Source organism: Carlito syrichta, unplaced genomic scaffold (assembly GCF_000164805.1).
Source record: "Carlito syrichta isolate Samal-C Ts95f unplaced genomic scaffold, Tarsius_syrichta-2.0.1 Scaffold298254, whole genome shotgun sequence".
NCBI classification, from domain to species: Eukaryota; Metazoa; Chordata; class Mammalia; order Primates; family Tarsiidae; genus Carlito; species Carlito syrichta.
Window position 1 is genome coordinate 19,435 of NW_007242350.1, and position 17,711 is coordinate 37,145.

Consider the following 17,711-nt stretch of genomic DNA (forward strand, 5'->3'; position numbering starts at 1 on the left):
ATCTTTTCATCTTAGTTACCAAAATCTTCACATTACTAATTGATTACAGGGAAAGAACCAGACTTGATATTCCTTTGGTGAAAATAGAAAACTTACTCTAAAAAGAAAAAAAAAAAATGGGGTAGGGAGATAGCCTTTGCAAATGATTTTAATATTGCCTGTTTTACAATTTACCTGGTATCCAGTCTTCTTTGTATCCCTTCATATATCTTTTACTATATCTTTCAATATCTAGGGGAAAAAAAGAATAAAGAACTCATTAGGGAAATCAAGAATAAACCAGAATTTAAGCCATTCTTTTATCATAACTGAAAATATCAGATGACGTCTTTTATTTCACCAACAGGGAGTTTCCTACATTTGTACATAATGTGTCTCTGAACACATATTGCAAAGTTCAATGAGAATGACATGCTTAAGAAGGTAGTACCTACTAGGGTACCATGCTCACTATGTGGTGGTTCACACCGTAATCCCAGCACTTTGGGAAACCAAGGCAGGAGGATTGCTTGAGCCCAGGAGTTTGAGACCAGTCTAAGCAACATAGCGAGACCTCATCTCTACAAAAAATAAATAGCTGGGCATGATGGCATCTGCCTGTAGTTTCAGATAATTGGAAGGCTAAAGTAGCAGGATTTCCTGAGTCCAGAAGGCTGAGGTTGTAGGGAGCCATGATTGTGCCACTGCCCTCCAGCCTAGGCGACAGAGTGAGACCCTGAGTCAAAAAAAAAAAAAAAAAGGAAGGGAAGGAAGGGAAGAGGAGGAAGAGAAGGAAGAGGAAGAAGAGGAAGAGAAAGAAGAAGAAGAAGGAGAAAAATAAGAGGAAGCAGCAGCAGAAGCTGAAGCAGAGAAGGAGGGGCAAGAAGCAGCTGGGTGTGACAGGCTGGGGAGAACAGACGTATTATGGACAGTTATGGTTCTTAGAATGTAGCAATCTGACTCATCTGTGAGAATGTTCACAAAAGCCCAGCATCACACCAGGAAGCCACCTGCATCCAAGGTCTACTCAGCATCTTCTATTTTATCCTCTGGCATTGACCTCCAGCTCCCAATCTTCGAGCCTGGTGTAACCAGGATATATTAAGTCCCTAAGAGGGCTGGAGGGCTGTCTGCTCACCTCCAGCACTTAATACACAGCCATTTATTCCCTTTAGACCCTTAATGAGCTCCTCTTCCCACCACTGGGGAGGAGGACAGGGAAAGGGGAGGAGTAGAGAAGGGTGAACGTGGGGAGGGATGACCTGTCTGGGGCATAAGTGAGTAAGCTATAGGTCTTCCGTGCCAACTACAGAACTCTGCAGGGACCCTCCGAGCTGGCTACAACTGGGAACATCACAGCTGTCACTCAGGGACCCCATGAGCTGGCTACAACTGGGAAAGTCACAGCTGTCACTCTTGCTTCTGATTTGTCTGCCTTGCCACAAGAATTTCCCTTGATAAGGGCCCAAATCCCTTTCCAGAAGCACAAGCTGGCAAGCAACACTGTCACACAAAGAAACCATGTTTATCATACAGAGTAGCTTAGGAGCTGAGTCATGAACAAGGGAAGGTAATAAAAGGATGAATATGTAAAAATTCAAGTGTCATTTTTTATAAAAATGAACATATGCCAATCAAATGTATACTGATTTTTTCCTCTATGTCAAGAAAGTGCTTCCAAATAATACAACCATGTGTTAGAAAAAGATAACTAAATCAATAGTAGATCAGAGACCAAGAGACCAGGCTTTTCTAGGTATCAGGAAATTCAAATCAAAAGCACAATGAGATACCAACTTATATCCACTAGGAGGGATAAGATAAGAAAGACATCGCGGGTTCGAGACCCGCCTGGGCAGCGAGACCTCATCTCTACAATAAAAAAAAAAAAAAAGAAATCAGCCGGGCGTAGTAGTGCATGCCTGTAATTCCTGCTACTTGGAAGGCTGAGGTGGAAGGATCGACGGAGCCCAGCAGGCCCAGGCTGCGGTGGCCGGGAGTGGCCACTGCACTCCAGTCTGGGCGACAGAGTGAGACTCCAACTCAAAAAAAAAAAAAAAAAAAAGAAAGAAAGACAATAACAAGTGTTGACAAGGATTGTTTGACTTCTGGTCAAATGTTTAATCTTGTCCTCAAGTTTTTGTGTGTCAAAAGAGGTCAGCACAAATGAGAGACTCCCAACATGTAATATAATGACTTCTCTTTTAGCATTTTCTCCAAAACAGATTCTGTATTTTGAAAAATTTTAACCCCCAGTATACCAAGAATAACATTTGTCATTTGGACCCAATGTATCATTTTTTAATATTTCAAAATACTTTTAAGTTACTTTCAGATAATTTACAGGAGAAGAGAGACTGAAAACCAACTATTGGAACCCAATTAAAAGGGGTAAAGGATTTGAATAGACATTTCTCCAAAAAAGATATACAAAGGGACAAAAAGTAAAAGAAGATGTTCAACATCACTAATCATTAGGGAAATTCAAATCAATACTTCAGTGAGATTTCGGTTGACACCCACTTGGAGGGCTAACATAAAAAAGACACAAACAAGGATTGGGAAGGATGTGGAGAAATCATAACCCTCATACATTGCTGATGGGAATGTAAAATGGTACAGTCACTTTAAACAGTTTAGCGATTCCTCCAAATGTTAAATATAGAATTACCATATGATCCTAAGTAAATACCCAGTACAAACGAAAACATATGTCCACACAAAACATGCACATGAAGGTTCATAACAGCATTATTCATATAGCCCCAAAGGGAAACTGACCCAAATGTCCATCAAGTGAGGATGGAGAAACAAGATGTGATATGTCCAAAACATATAAATCTCTAGAGCAGGAAACAGATTGATGGTGCCATGGCCTGATAAAAGGGGAGAATAAGTGGCTATCTATGTATGGGCATAAGATTTCTCACCAGGATGATAAAAAGATTTAATGATTTTGAAAATAATTAATATGCCAAACTCCATTTATTCAATACCAGACTTTGTGGTCATATTGTAGATAGATTCATAATTTCCATTAAGTTTTTTTTTTTTTTTAGGTCAGGGTCTCACTCTGTCACCCAGGACAGAGTGCAGTGGCACAACCATGGCTCATAGCAGCCTCAACCTCCTGAGTAGCTGGGACTACAGGTGAGTGCTACCATGCCAAGCTAACTTTTTGTAGTGACATGGTCTCTCTAAGCTGCCCAGGATAGTCTCGAACTCCTGGGCTCAAGCAATCCACCTACTCCTGGGCTCAAACAATCCACCTTCTCTGGCCTCTGTTAAGTTTTGAAGTTCTGAAAATGGTTAATGGAACCATTGCCACTGTCATGTTTCTACCTCTGAGGACCCCGGGGTACCAGAATTTGGGCTCAGAACCTCTGGACCAGATGGTCTCTATATTTCCTTGTGGCTAAAATTCATTAAAGTAAGATTCATTGGTGTTTTTCCTTCATTATAAAAGTAAGTTTCATTGCAAAGAAGATCCTCATCATTTCTACAATTCTACCTGAAAACATTATAAACAAAATTTGAAGACATTACAACGTGCAATATGTTTCTTCCATGTCCCCCATTCATTGTTAAAGATCGCAATGTCCTGAGCCACCAGCCAACTCTCAGGAAGGCCTGAGATCTCCCACCCTGTTTGTCCTCATCTCCAGTGACTTAGTTCCTTCCAATAGTCCATAAGCCTCTCTTTCCTACAGCACAAAGTGATGAAAGAAGGCTGGAGGGGTACAGTTGCATGACACCTCTATCTGGAATCTGGTATCCTCTGGTCCTTGAATACTTCTGCTCAGTCTGGCCAATTCTTTGTCTTTCATAATGAGAGAAGAGATAGCTAGAGAAAAGCTAGGCAGACAGACAGGGCGGGTCCCCCATTAACAAAGTAGTGAACTTGAAATTCTGGCAGGCCTCTTGTTCTGACACACTAGGGTTGGTAAACAAGCTCCCTACAAGCCCTGAAGGCTAGAGCAAGAAAACACTCATTGCAGGGATTGAAAAACAACCAATCAGCTCACCATTAAGTGTCAACCAATCAGCTTATTATTAGGCCCTTACCCTCCCAGCCAATGGTTCTTAATACTGACCAATCAGCACAGCTAGTGCCAATCAATCGGCTCATGGCTAGTGCTAGTCAATTGGCTCAGTCTTAGGGCTATATAAGCACCAGGTTTCCCTCAAATTGGCAACCCCTTCGGGTCCCCTCCTGCTCTGGGAGCTTTTCTGTCTTCTCAATAAATCCTGCTTTCCTGCCTTCCAGCTGTCCCTCATTCCTCCTGGGCACAAGACAAGAAATTCAGACCTGAAGATCTGCAGAAGATCATTGAAACTGAAGAGCCCTGCACCCTGAAGGCTGGCTTGCTAGCACACAGAACTGGCTGAACTGGGAGAGCTGCAGAAGACAAGATTCCAAAGTTGAGACATTTCTGGGGGCTGGCTTGCCATTGGGCTTGGCTTGCCAGTCCATTGAGCTGACACTGGGCTGACCAGATAAAAATCTGTATCAATAGCATGGATATTATGCAAATATTGTGTACATATATGTGTATGTGTATAAACATATATACACATTATGAAAACCTATATACACACATAGAAATGCATATATGAGGGTTACCTTTATCAGTTTGGAAATAAAAAGTGAAGCTCACTATCATGTTCATTTAATTTTACATACCCACACTCTTTGAGGCTGAAGCAAATATGACTGGTTTTCAATGTGAAAATAAAGTATAAAAACTGTTCTTGGAGTTGTTTCTAAACAGAATTTGCCTCTAATCCTAATGAGAATTACTAAAAAAAGAAGAGAATTACTATTTTCTATTTACCTCTCTCTCTTTTTATCTGGTAACTCTCTTTTTTAATCTTGGGGTAAACACTGTAAGCACTGTGGGAAATTATCCTCATGTTAAGCAGGAAAAGGGTTAAAAAAAACAAACCCTTATTTTCAACATTGTTTTTTTGAGACACACTGCATCACAAAACAAATTTAAATATGAAAATCTCTAGGGGAATTTACTTGTATCAATTTGGAAAATTCTACAAAAGAGTTTTCTCCTGAAAAAATTAAAGCAAAAGATCTCTTATATTTTTAAGTACTTTATTGCATAGTTAATCAAAGACAAAGTGCAATCTTAGTCCAAGTACAAGCCAACTGCTTCCACAAACCAACAGCAAAACTATGACCTGTTGTCTCTATCTAAAGGATGCACATAAACGCTTTAATGATTTGATACACTTTTAAATTAAACATGTGCTTTAATAACACTCACATTCAGTTAGGTAACTCTGTCCTATCATCCAGAGAAAAGACCAATCTTAGAAGGATGAAAGTATACCCTGCATATTATTTTGTTTAGTAAGAATGAATATTGATTATTTCATTTAGTCTTACTTTTTTCAAATCATTAAAATGAGAGCTTTAATTTCATTTTCTGAACTCAAATAGATGAAAGCATGTGACATGATCATGGGAGTAAAAAAATTTAGTATTTTTGAGGCAAAATATCTCTTACCATTATATAACTTCAAGCAGCTATGTTTTGGAAATTAAATGAACTTGTCTAAAATGCCTCTGATAATTATAAGCACAAGTATGATCACTAAGGAGGGTTTCCTTTTTAAACCCCTAGTCAATTCTAAGTATTTTAGAGAGGAAAAATGGAATGCATTTTTAATACTAATGGAATGAGAGGATACTATATGAATTTCTCATGTTTTAATGATATTGTTTTGAGAACTCAAAGATGAAATCAACCTCTCTAATTTCAACTATCAAGGGCAGAAACTGAAAAATCAATATAGTTCTACTGTGGTAAATAGCTACTCAAGAATGGTTTCCCTTCCCCTAAAACCATTTCCCACTTCCAGTCTGAGACTGTCAAGCCTTCTCCAAGTGTAACTGCTCTTCTGCCCTAAGCATCACCAATGAATATACATTTCATATACCATATCAAATACATAAATAGTAAACCAAGAATGGCTGTAAAAAGTTTAGCCTAATTATTAAATAATCAGAGACACACATGAAGATTTATGTATAATGACGGTAATCACAGCATTCTGTATATGAGCAAAATCCTTTAAATTTAATAGCAGAGAATTCATTACAATAAATAACATCATATCCACACAATGGAATATCACATGGTCATTAAAACTCCTATTTTCCAAGAATAATAAGAATATGTGAAAATGCTAATGATATGCTACTGAATAAAAAAGGGAAGATGCAAAGTAATATGAATCAAATTTAAAGAATATATACTCAGAAGACAAGATTTGGAATATATAATAAAATATTAATAGTTCTCTAGACATAAACATGGGTAATTTTTACTTTTAAAAAATTTTTCTATTTTTCATAATTTTCACTGAACATATGGTACTTCTATTGTGAAAGGTATTTTAAAATATAAAATATCAAAAAACATAAGTGTTTTTTTCTGTTAAATCAACATAAATATGGTTTTTCAAGATACTTGATATTTTTGATCAAATCAAATCAATCAGCATTAAATGATCACATATCTTTTGCTTAAACTTGTCTCATCTGTATACATTAAAACACATAATCAGAGAGTCCAATACATACCTTGCTTTTCTTCGGGTGTTTCCATAAAATAAGGCATTCTTTTCATTGTTTCTCTCAACTCCTGTTTCAAGGCCAGCATATAATCTTCCTCTTCCCCTGTCTTCAGTGGCACTGGCTTATAATCTGTATCCTGTTTAAATTTAGAGGCAAAGGTATTAAAAATAAGTTAAACATTTTAATATCCCTTTCACCTATATTCTAGAAAACGTCAGTTTTATTGAGATACTATGCTTTGCAGGCATTAAGTTTTGCAATCAACTTAAATGATGTTGAGCTTCTATAATCTTTTGGCCTATTTCCTACTTGGTTCTTATTTTAGAAGTAAGAGGATGCATAATTTTCTTAGTGGCCCTAAAAGCAACATCTATAATCACATTGCCATATAGTCTGTTGACCAGTGTGATTCCATATTTTACAAGGTACCCAAATGAAAGCAACTATTTTGGCTTCCTATTAACCTCCAATACTGGTGGTGATTTGGGGAGGAGCAGTAGGATTAAAAAAGAATAGCAGTAGCTATCACTTAGCAAGTGGTTAGCCTCACCAGGATGTACTTAATATTCAACATCCATTATCTCACTTAAAATCACTACCAATATTTCTTCTTTTATGATCAAGAAGTTGAGAAGGGAATAATTTGTAAGCCCATATGAGTAAATGGCAAAGCTAGAATCTGAAGCTACACATTTCAAGAATTATACAAACACACATATTTGTGTGTATATATTTACACACATATATTCTTTAAAAAGTGGGTCTCCAAGTTATAAAGTAAAGATATTTCCAGTTTCGGAGAATAAAGATAGGGTACGTTTCCAAAATTTGACTCAGGATGTATTCATTCAAACTACAACTATTTACTGAGTATCTACTATGAGCCAGATATGGTTAGATGATAGGAGATACCATGATGAACCAATCAAAGACCCTGTCCACATGGAACTTACATTCTGGGGGAGAAACACACAACAAGTAAGTAAACAAATTAGGTGATATACAATTTCAGGTAGTGATAAGTAACATGAAAAAAATGAGTGTGTAGAGGGAGAGTGACTGACAAGATACATGGAGGTTGGAGGTGCCCAAGTCACAGGGGGAGCATGCACGGTCTCTTGCACAAGTCACATCTGAGCAGAGATCCAAATAAAATCAGGAAGCCATCCATGCAAAGACAGGGGAACAGATGGTTCCAGGAGGGAATTAGCAGGAGCTGACGCCTGAGGGAATGAGGGAACACAGAGGCCACAAGGGAACATGGAGGCCAGAGCATCTGGGGAATAAGGACAGTGGTAGGAACAGGGTCAGTGACATCAGACAGGACAGATCAGGCAGAGCCTTTTAGCCAATAGTGAGGGATTTTAATTTTATTCCAAGTATAAGAAAACATTATGCACTAACAGTCTCCATGGTGGAGAATTAATCTCCTCACACATGGAAGAGAGCTTCTTTCAAAATTCACTGTGAAATGACATGACGCTGATACCTGAGACATCTGTCTTTGTTTTTAGGCTGTACTGAATATCAAAAGGGCAAAATATCCAGAAGAGAAGCAAAGACTCCCTATGTGAGATGTCCAGATCCCCAGAGACACTTGTCCTGGGCCCTCTATTGACATCAATTCTTCAACACAAGATTTTCCCTCTTGAAATAGGGAAACGATTCTATAGGGAAGAGTATCTGTTTATTTCTGATTTTTCATTTTTTATATCATAGTGCATCCACATCTGGAAATATAAGCTTACTTTTTAAATTAAACACAAAGTGAAAACATTATCCATTACGCAAATGAAACTGGCTGCATACTTACTACATTGAAAAACAACACTAAATATAGAAGAAATGCTTATATTTTGAGAAACAGTAACAAAATTAAAAATGATTTTGGTAAAATAGGAAAACAAGCAAAAAACATTCAGTGGGAAAAAAGACCAAATCCCTAAGGATCAGATGAGAAGGAAATCATTAAGTGGAAACAAGGTAGAATAGAAACTGAGAACTGTCATGAAACCTAACCTGACTTTTTAAAATAGTATTTTGACATTGGAATACATCAATATATTGATTTAAAAAAAAGGAATACATCAATAACAGTGATAAAAGATATAGAGTAGAAAAGTAATTATTTTTGGTTCACATACTGAGTATATCCAAGGAAAGGTGTATTCAATTTTATTTTCTGTATCTTAAGAAAGCAGTTTGAAAATTAGAAAAGGTTCAGGGAAGGATAGTGGAAATATTTAAATTAAAGGTAAGTAAAACACACTCTCTTAATCTCTTTTCTTGAGAATATCATGATGATATTACATATTCAAGTCCTATATAAAATTTTAATTTTCTCTGAAAATTATGATTTAATTTTCTGTGAAAAAAACACACTGTGGGGAAGCAAGATGGAGGGCTCGTGGTGAGGCGCTGTTGAGGGATGGACACCGGTGTGCCTTGACGCAGAACATAAGAGCAGCTTCGCTTTAGATGCTGATAAGTGTCTTGGTCCACCATGGCCAGGGCAGCAGGAAAGTGGGTGATGGCAAAGAAGCCTCTCTTGAAGCTATTTCCAACCCTAAACGGAGTTTTATTTTGTGCTTGTCATAAATCTACGTACACTTTTCTACCAAATGATTATAATTGCAAAGCCGAGCTTGTGCTGACATCTGATGGCAGGACGACAGTGTGCCACCACCCTTCCATGACATTCCATATGAACACACAAAACCTATCCCTGGACCTGATCCTGTGCATAACAATGAAGACACACGATCAAGTGCTGTAAGCCAGGTTAGAGGAGAAAGGCAGACACCTTGAGCAGGAACCCATAATAGAGCAGATGAGCAAGATGTTCTTTACCGCCAAGCACTGCTAGTATCCGCAGGGACAGTATCACAGATGTCGTAACAAACTGGACCCTCCAGAGGAAGACGATCCTGAGTATCTCGGGAGTCAGAGAGAAGGTGCCCACTTGCCGTTGAGAGAATGTAGCCTGGTAAATCCATTTATGTGGTATAGTAATAACAATAAATGTCTTTCATGTAAAAAAACAAAACAAAACACACACACACACACACACACAGTAGGAATTTGGCTGTTGATGTACTTACAGGAAATATTGGGGGTGGCTTCAACACTACATCAGGTAACTTTTCACCTTTGCTGAATCCAACGGCCTCAATATTAAAGGTATAAGCAGCACGCCCTCTTCCTTTATTCCCAGCCATCAGGTCTTCTTATACCAGATGAGCTGACAAATTCTGAAAGATATGATTAATGACTAAGATTTATTGCATCATATTAAAAAACCCCAACATTTTAAGACAAAATATAAAACTTCACCCCTCAATTAGCATGGCTGGTTTAAAATTCTTTTGAAAAGTCGGGCTCGGTGGCTCAGCCTATAATCCTGCGCCTTTGGGAGGCTGAGGTGAGTGGATTGCCTGAGTCCGCAGGTTCGAGACCCGCCTGGGCAACTTGGCGAGCCCTCATCTCTATGATAAATCAAAAACTAGCCGGGCGTGGTAGCGCGCGCCTGTAGTTCCAGCTACTTGGAAGGCTGAGGCAGAAGGATTGCCAGAGCTCAGCAGGTCGAGGCTGCGGTGGCCGGGAGCGGCCACTGCACTTCAGTCTGGGCGACTGAGTGAGACTCCAACTGAAAAAAAAAAAAAAAAACCCAAAATAAAAAACCTCCCCCCCCAAAAAAACCAAAATACTTTTGAAAAACAAAACATGTCAAGAAATAAACACATGACAGCTGATTGCTGAAGCCCCACACCTGCCATGTTGGGCAGGTGAGATGATGATGGCCTCAACTCACTTCCCCAGGTCCGTGGGGGAGGGCAGACCCTCGGTCTCCTTTGAGATACTGCCCTGACCATTGCATGCCAGTCCCTGCAATTCCCTCTACCTCTCTGTGGTCTGGCAACAGGATCTCAAATATAATTTATGTAAAAAAAAAAAAAAGTAGGGACATGAAAAGCCTGGGCTGATGAGAAGAGGACATCTTGCTTTTTCACATCAACGATCATTAGTCATATATACTTTACAATATTATATGATTTTAATATTATATGATTTTAATATTATAAGAAAGAGATTGGCAGTAGTGGGAAACTGCCAGGGAAGGGAGAAGCACACCTAATCAACAAAGGTGCCTGCATGGTGAATGTTTGGATATCTAACCCTGAATTGTACCCCACATCTTTAATAAAGAAATTTTTTTAAAAAGTTACATGGTTTATTTATCCTCGAATGTATATTAGAATCCTTGAGATCTAGTTCAATGTTCTCCTTTTAGAAAAGGACACAGGATCAATAAGACTCCAAAGATCTATCCAAGAAGAAAAAAGTTTAGAGAAAAACAGCTGAAATTGTAAAATTAAAAGTAAGATAAACCTGTACTCTCTTCAATTTGGGGGACAGTAGTGATATCACATATCCAAGTCCTACAATGAACTTCTAAGCTGGCAATGTAGAAATAGGGCTCCTCCATAGGACTCTGCATTCAGCTGTAGCTGAGGCAATTTATTCAATATAGGTTAGACATAAACAAGCTTATTGCAGGTAGTTTTAAAATAGGGTAAGTGTTCAGACACTTTTTCTTATTGGCACCAGATCTGACCACTCTGCAGGCTGGAATGTGGACTTGACAGTGCAGCCCACCCTTATGGTTCATGGTAAGCATAATAATAAGTGTAAAAGTATATCAAGCTCTTGTCAAAAGCAAATGCACATTCAGGAAAGCCCAATGAAGGTGGAGAAATGGAAATCAGCCTACCTTTTAGCCCATGGTTAGCATAATAATTGCCGTAAATGTCTATCAAGTTTCCTGTTAAAGACAAATGCCCATTCAGGAAAAGCCCACCCCCTCAACTCATCAAAGGTGGAGAGATGGTAAACGAAACTCGGCGTCAGATGCCTGCAGTCCACCCTTTAGTTCATGGCTAGCATAATAATCATTGTAAATTAATATCAAGCTTCTTGTCAAAATTAAAAGTACATTCTTTCTCTTGAGATGCCCATGCCCATTGAGCATGCTCTTCTCTTTCTCTCTAATAAATTTTATCTTAAAACTATACTGGATCTGCTTTAAAATTTCTTTCTGTGGTGGGTCAAAGAACTCATGGAGTGTCACACTGCACCCTACCTGGTGATGAATACACATTCTTGACACCCCTTTTCTTGTTGACAATACTGAGCACCATTTAACCTTGTGCTCCCAAAAGAGTAATCTCCATCCTCCAAAGAACTGGAGGAAATTCGGAGTAGCTTTGGTTTCATGCCCTCAGCTCAGTCTCATTTATGAATCTAGTCACTTAGCTTCAAGACTTCACAAACCACAACACTTTACTCAGTTGCTGGATTCTTCACCAGGGTTTCTTGCCAGGGTAAAAAGATAATTCACCTTACTCCTCAATTTTGCCATGTTAATGGTGAAGGAATACCTACGACCGATAAGGGGCTACTTCTGTCTATCTTTTTAACTCCTTATAATTTGCATATGGCAGTACTTGGGTCCAAAAGCCTGGACAACCCCTGTTCATTTCATCATAAGGACAACACTACCAAGCAAGCAGTTTTCAACCCTAGCTGCCATCAGAATCACTTGGGTAGCTTAAAAACTAGAGCTGCAGTTCTCACAGGGTGCTATCTGCAGCAGTGCTACCCACGTAGAACTTGGTGGCAATGCAAATTGTTGGGCCCCACCACATACCCAAAGAAAAAAGAAACTCTGGAAGTATGCCCAGCAATTGTGTTTTTAAAAGGTTTCCAGGTAATGCTATATGAAATTCATGCTAAATTTAGCATGAATAGGTTTCCAGGTAATGCTATATAAACTTCATGCTAAAGTTTGTGAACCACTGAACTGAACCAATCAAGCCAAGGTCTCTTGGAGTAAGGATCAGGTAAGAGTCTTTTTGAGAGCTTTTCAGTTGATTCTAAAACAAAGCAGTGTTAAGAGCATTGGGAGAACTCTTCTGATAGAAGTCTTAACTACTATGTAGTTGTTGGGTTAAAATGCACATGCAGAATTAGGGACTTCATAGGTCCTATCTTTGAAGTTTGAAATCATACAAATTATCCTTAGTGATTTCTTTTAAAAATTGCCTTCAAGATGAGATATCACTATAACTGCTATAAATCTAAGTAGCACTCAGGATGTGAGAGTCCAAGTTTTAATTCATTTACAGAGAACAGTAGTACCACGGCACTACAGTTTTAGAGGTCTAATGACTGCCAATTTTAATGTCCTTCTACATGTAAGGCTCCAGTTACACACACAGAATCAAATCATATATTCAATATCTTTTGTAAGGAAACATTGTTTCCTCATTTCTGTGAATTACTCAAGTAGGATGGTATTTGATTGTATATAATGGCTATGATGCTGAGAACATTTTCAGATAGTATTTTACATTATACATTTTATAAATTCCTCCTTCCATGCCTCCATATTTGAAAGTTTTCCTTCACAACCACTTGAACATGAATAGTTGACTGGTTATCCTTAATGCTGCCATTTGAAACTACTCTATGACTTTTTCAACTTGTACTTACTTTTACTATACTTACACATAAATATATAAGTAGAGAGAATAGTATGATAAACCCCTATGTATCTACTACTCAGCTTTCACAATTATCAATATACGACTAGTCTTATTTCACCTATACTATTCTACTCCCATGACTCAGATTATTTTAAACTTCAGTATATATCTTCTCTAAGAGTTACAGACTTAAAAAAAAAATCAAGTAACATCTCATCTAAAATGTTAACAATAGTTCTTTACTATCATCTCATACCCAATCAGTATGCAAACGTCTTCAGTTATCACATAAATGTTTTTAGAGTTTGTTCAAGTCAAAATGCAAAAAATACATACATAACATTTGATGGACATGTCTTTTAAATCTCTTTTAAACTGTAATTATTCCCTTTCCTTTTTTCCCAGACTGTTTATTTATCGAATAAACTAGGTCATTGTCCTGTGTACAGTGTTTCTCAAACTTTAAGGTAGAAGTGAATGACCTAAAAATCTTGTTAAAATGCAGATTCTGATTCAGTGGGCCACAGGTGGAGCCAGAGAATCTGCATTTCTATCAAGATCTTAGGAACCATCAATGCTGCCGGTTTGCAGACCACACTTGGAGAGTAGCAAAGCTGTACAACTTCCCACATTCTGGATCCAACTGACTTTATACTTGAGATGTGGTTTAATATATTCCCCCGTTAACTGTAGACTAGAGTTTTACTTTGATTTTTTTTTCTGACTGCATCACATCAAGATGCACATGAAGTCTCCCTCCTGGCAGTGCCCAGGTTGGTCAGTGCATTCAGGTGCCGTAGGTCTATTGTATTAAGTACAAAGTGTCCATCAGTTTTCTTCTAATGACTTCACCAGTCACGGATGATTATGGTCACATTCATTATTGCATTATGGACTGCAAAATGGTGGTATACAAATTTTATCATTCTTTCTGTTTTTATTGGAATTCTACCAGCAATCAACTTCCCTCATCCACTATCTGGCTACCTTAACAACAAAGTTCATACAGGAATGGTACTTATTTTAATAGCCAAGCTCATTCCATCTGTCCACACTAAAAAAGAGGGAAAATATCCAAATGGTCTTGTTTCAATTGCTGAGTCACTAAGGCACATGCTGAGCCTAGAGAAAGCAGATCTCTCCAATGATGGAAAAATCCAAATTCTGCCAAAATATGTTTAAGGTTTATGCTTAGCCGATATGAGTGACAACAGCCTGGGGTACAGTCCCAAGAGGTCTTGAGAACATGTGCCCAGATTATTACACTTTGGTTTTATACATTCCAGGGAGACAAGAACTGCAGGTAAATTGTAAATTAACACAAGAGAGGTATATATTGGTTCAGCCTGAAAAGCCAGGACATCTCAAAAAGGGGGGCAGTGGTGCTAGGGAACATTACAAGTCATAGTTGGGCTTTAGGGATCCTAGTTGACATATGGTTGATAGAGTTAAGCTACTGTCTAAAGAATAGAAATCAGCAGAAAGCAATGGGGTTAAGTTAAGGTGGAGACCAAGGTTCTCACTATGTAGATGAAGAGTCATAGGTGTTAGCCCTTAGAGAGAACAGATGGCAAATGTCTCTTCAGACTTTCAGTTAATCCCTCCTGGATCTGGAAAGGTCTAGAAGGGGAAAGATCTGGCTATGTTAATGAAGATACGATGCAAATTTTTTCCCCACAAATAAGGGCTTTGCAGGGCCATTTCAAAATATGTCAAAGAAACATATTTGAGAATAAAATATTTTGTTATGTGTTTTTATCTATCAGGATATTCCAGTCAGGTTGCAAAGTAAGTCACATTATATAAGGCTAATTAGAAAAATCCCATCTGATGAGGTTTTATAGTTTGTGGGGGGTGACTCCGCAGATCCCTTAGTTAGAAATTTGGACAAGAGAAAAAAAGGTCAGTACTTAGTCCTCACTCCAGTATAAAAACTGCTGAGCAGAAGGGCTCACACTTTCACTCTGAGAAACAACTGCAGAAGCCCAGTAGGCATAGTCAAGACCACTGGGTTGCAATTCAATTAAGGATTTGGCATTAATTAAAGATAATGAACAATGCTAGGTAAAGTTGAACAGATGTGCCTGATTACCAGAATTAACTGAAAAACTTGTTAAACATGTTTTCTGCAAGCCTTCAAACTTACTACACCAGAAAAGTGGAGATGGGTCCTGAAAAAGTTTGGAAAACTCACTCTAAATAAAGAACACGTCAGCTAGCATTGCTTGATGGAATATCCCTTGAGAAATATCACACTCTGCTGACTCTCAATTTCTGTTGTTATCAAACAATCTTCGGGTTATGCATTGCTATACTTAGTGAATATACTGCCCTTGACAGAAAAACCAATCCTACTTTTTGAGACACCCTTAAAAATGGCATGGTATTCTAGCCTACAAATCCCATCTCTTGAAGTTTGATCATCACGAGTCAGCTCCCTGTAAGAGGGGCTGGTAAACTCATTATCTTTTCCTGACTACTGCAGAGACAAAGAGGGCATCCCTGGACTCTGCTCACTGTATCATGGAGGAAACGGCCTGTATGTGCATCACTCTTCAAAATCCTGTAAGTTGATTCAACCATACCTTGTTTTTTTCCGACTCTGCCAAACTTCTAGAATGAAGGATTTTTTACTGCTTTTTGCATTTCCTCATTATCCAAATCTTTCTTGACTTCATACAGCCCAATTTCATTGAGTTGTCCACTCAACCAATCCTGAGCATTCTAGGAACTGTGTGCTAGCAGCCAGAGAGCACTGAACAGATCCATCATCTCATTCTTCCATCCAAATGTCCCTTTCTTGGCAACTTGTCTACCATAAGCCAGCTCAGCCCCTTTCCACCTTACTTCGGAGTAACTGCAAACTCTGAGGTGTTCCTTGTTCTTCCTGTTTAATTGATTCTTTCACATCATTCACCCTAGTGCATAGCTTTGATTATTCAACTCTTCTCATCTTTCCTCTTAGCCAGTGAATTAGATCCAAACTCTCTATCTAGTTATTCAGAGCCCTTTTGAGATGGTTCTAACCTATCCTCCTCCTTTCTAGTCTATAATCATGTCTTGACTACCAGTCTCTCCACGGCAACCTACTCCCTCTTACCCTATGCCTGGCTCCATCCCTTTTCACCTTAAGATCAGTTTAAGGCCCTCAGCATTCACAACAGTCATTTCATTTCAACTCCCTTTGCTCTCGGAAAGATCCTCCTGTTAAAATTAATGAATTTGTACTGTTGTTGAGGGGATACCTTTTGCTACACTCTTCAATTCTGCAAGAAATAGAGTATGGGCCTTTTCCAAAGGAGAGGAGTTTCACTTATGTTTTTCGTTTGTTGATTTCTTTGATTGTATTAACAGTAGAGATTTTAATGGCCAGGCATGGTGCCTCATGCCTGTAATCCCAGCACTTTGGGAGGCCAAGGAAGGAGGATTGCTTGAGTCCAGGAGTTCGAAATCAGTCTGGGCAACATAGTAAGCCCCTATCTCTACAAAGACTTTTTTTTCAAAAATTAGCCAGGTATAGTGGCACAAACCTGTAGTCCCAGATACTTGGGAGACTGAGATGGGAGAACCACTTGAGCCCCAGAGTTCAAGGCTGCAGTGAGCTGTGATTGCACCACTGTACTTTAGGCTGGGCAACAGAGTAAGACCCCATCTCTAAAAAAAATTTTAAACAGTAAAAATGTTATATCCCCACTTCTAGCATAATGCTTCTCTACAGCAGCAGCTCCACAATTAACGTTGTTTCCTTATTCGTTTACTTATTTATGCACTGTGATTTGATGAGCAAATCTACCCACAGAAGTACCAATCAGTCAGCCTACTATTAAAATGTTCTCTCTCTCTCTCTGTCTGTTTCTCTGTTTCTCTCTCTCTCTCTCTTACTTCCTGTACTTAAAACTTGGGACCTGGCTGCATGTTGGAACCATCAAGAGACCTTTAAAAAAGCAAGCCCAGGCTTCACCCAGAACAATCAAATCAGAATCTCTAGAGGTAACATTAAGACATCAGGATTTTTTTTTTTTTTTTGAGTTGGAGTCTAACTTTGTTGCCCAGGCTGGAGTACAGTGGTTCACTCACGGCCACCCCAGCATCCTCCCACTGGGCTCAGGCGATCCTTCCGTATCAGCCTTCTAAGTAGCCGGAACTACAGGTGCGCTCTACCACACCCAGCTAATTTATTTATTGTAGAGACCAAGTCTCACTAAGTTGCCCAGGCTGGTCTTGAACCCCTGGGCTCAGGCAATTCTCTCGCCTCGGCCGCCCAAAGTGCTGGGATTTACAGGCTTGAGCCACTGCGCCCGGCCAAGGCATCAAGATTTTTAAAAATCATCCCAGGAGACGACAGTAAATTAGGAACCACTGCAGATGACACCCCCCATTTTACAGAAGAGGAAAGGAAGGCCCTACGAGGTCACCTGATTACCAAGGACACAAAGTTAGTTCCTAACAAAGGCAGGATTGGGTGAAGACCTCAGGAAATCTTTCTATTGTCCTTTCATCTACACAACGCAGCCTGAAGCCCATGTCTAGGCTAGCTGAAGACCCCTTTTTTTTTTTTTCCAGTCGGAGTCTCACTGTCGCCCAGACTGGAG

The 17,711-nt window shown here is 38.9% G+C and overlaps 1 protein-coding gene and 1 pseudogene across 2 annotated transcripts in view; one reads left to right on the forward strand and one right to left on the reverse strand.

Annotated features, from left to right (window-relative positions):
• Nucleotides 1–17,711, reverse strand: part of POLR3G (RNA polymerase III subunit G) — a 32,479-nt gene that overhangs the window by 11,632 nt on the left and 3,136 nt on the right. The window contains exons 2-4 of one of the 2 annotated variants that reach the window (XM_008054698.2): nt 9,676–9,825; nt 6,581–6,710; nt 175–231 (exon numbers count right to left, since the gene is read on the reverse strand). In XM_008054698.2, coding sequence (XP_008052889.1) covers nt 175–231; nt 6,581–6,710; nt 9,676–9,792 — 304 coding nt within the window. In that variant the 5' untranslated portion in view covers nt 9,793–9,825. Of the gene's footprint in view, nt 1–174; nt 232–6,580; nt 6,711–9,675; nt 9,844–17,711 lie in introns of those variants that run through there. The other variant, XM_021710723.1, reaches the window with a different exon arrangement.
• LOC103256941 lies at nt 9,078–9,666 on the forward strand (annotated as a pseudogene).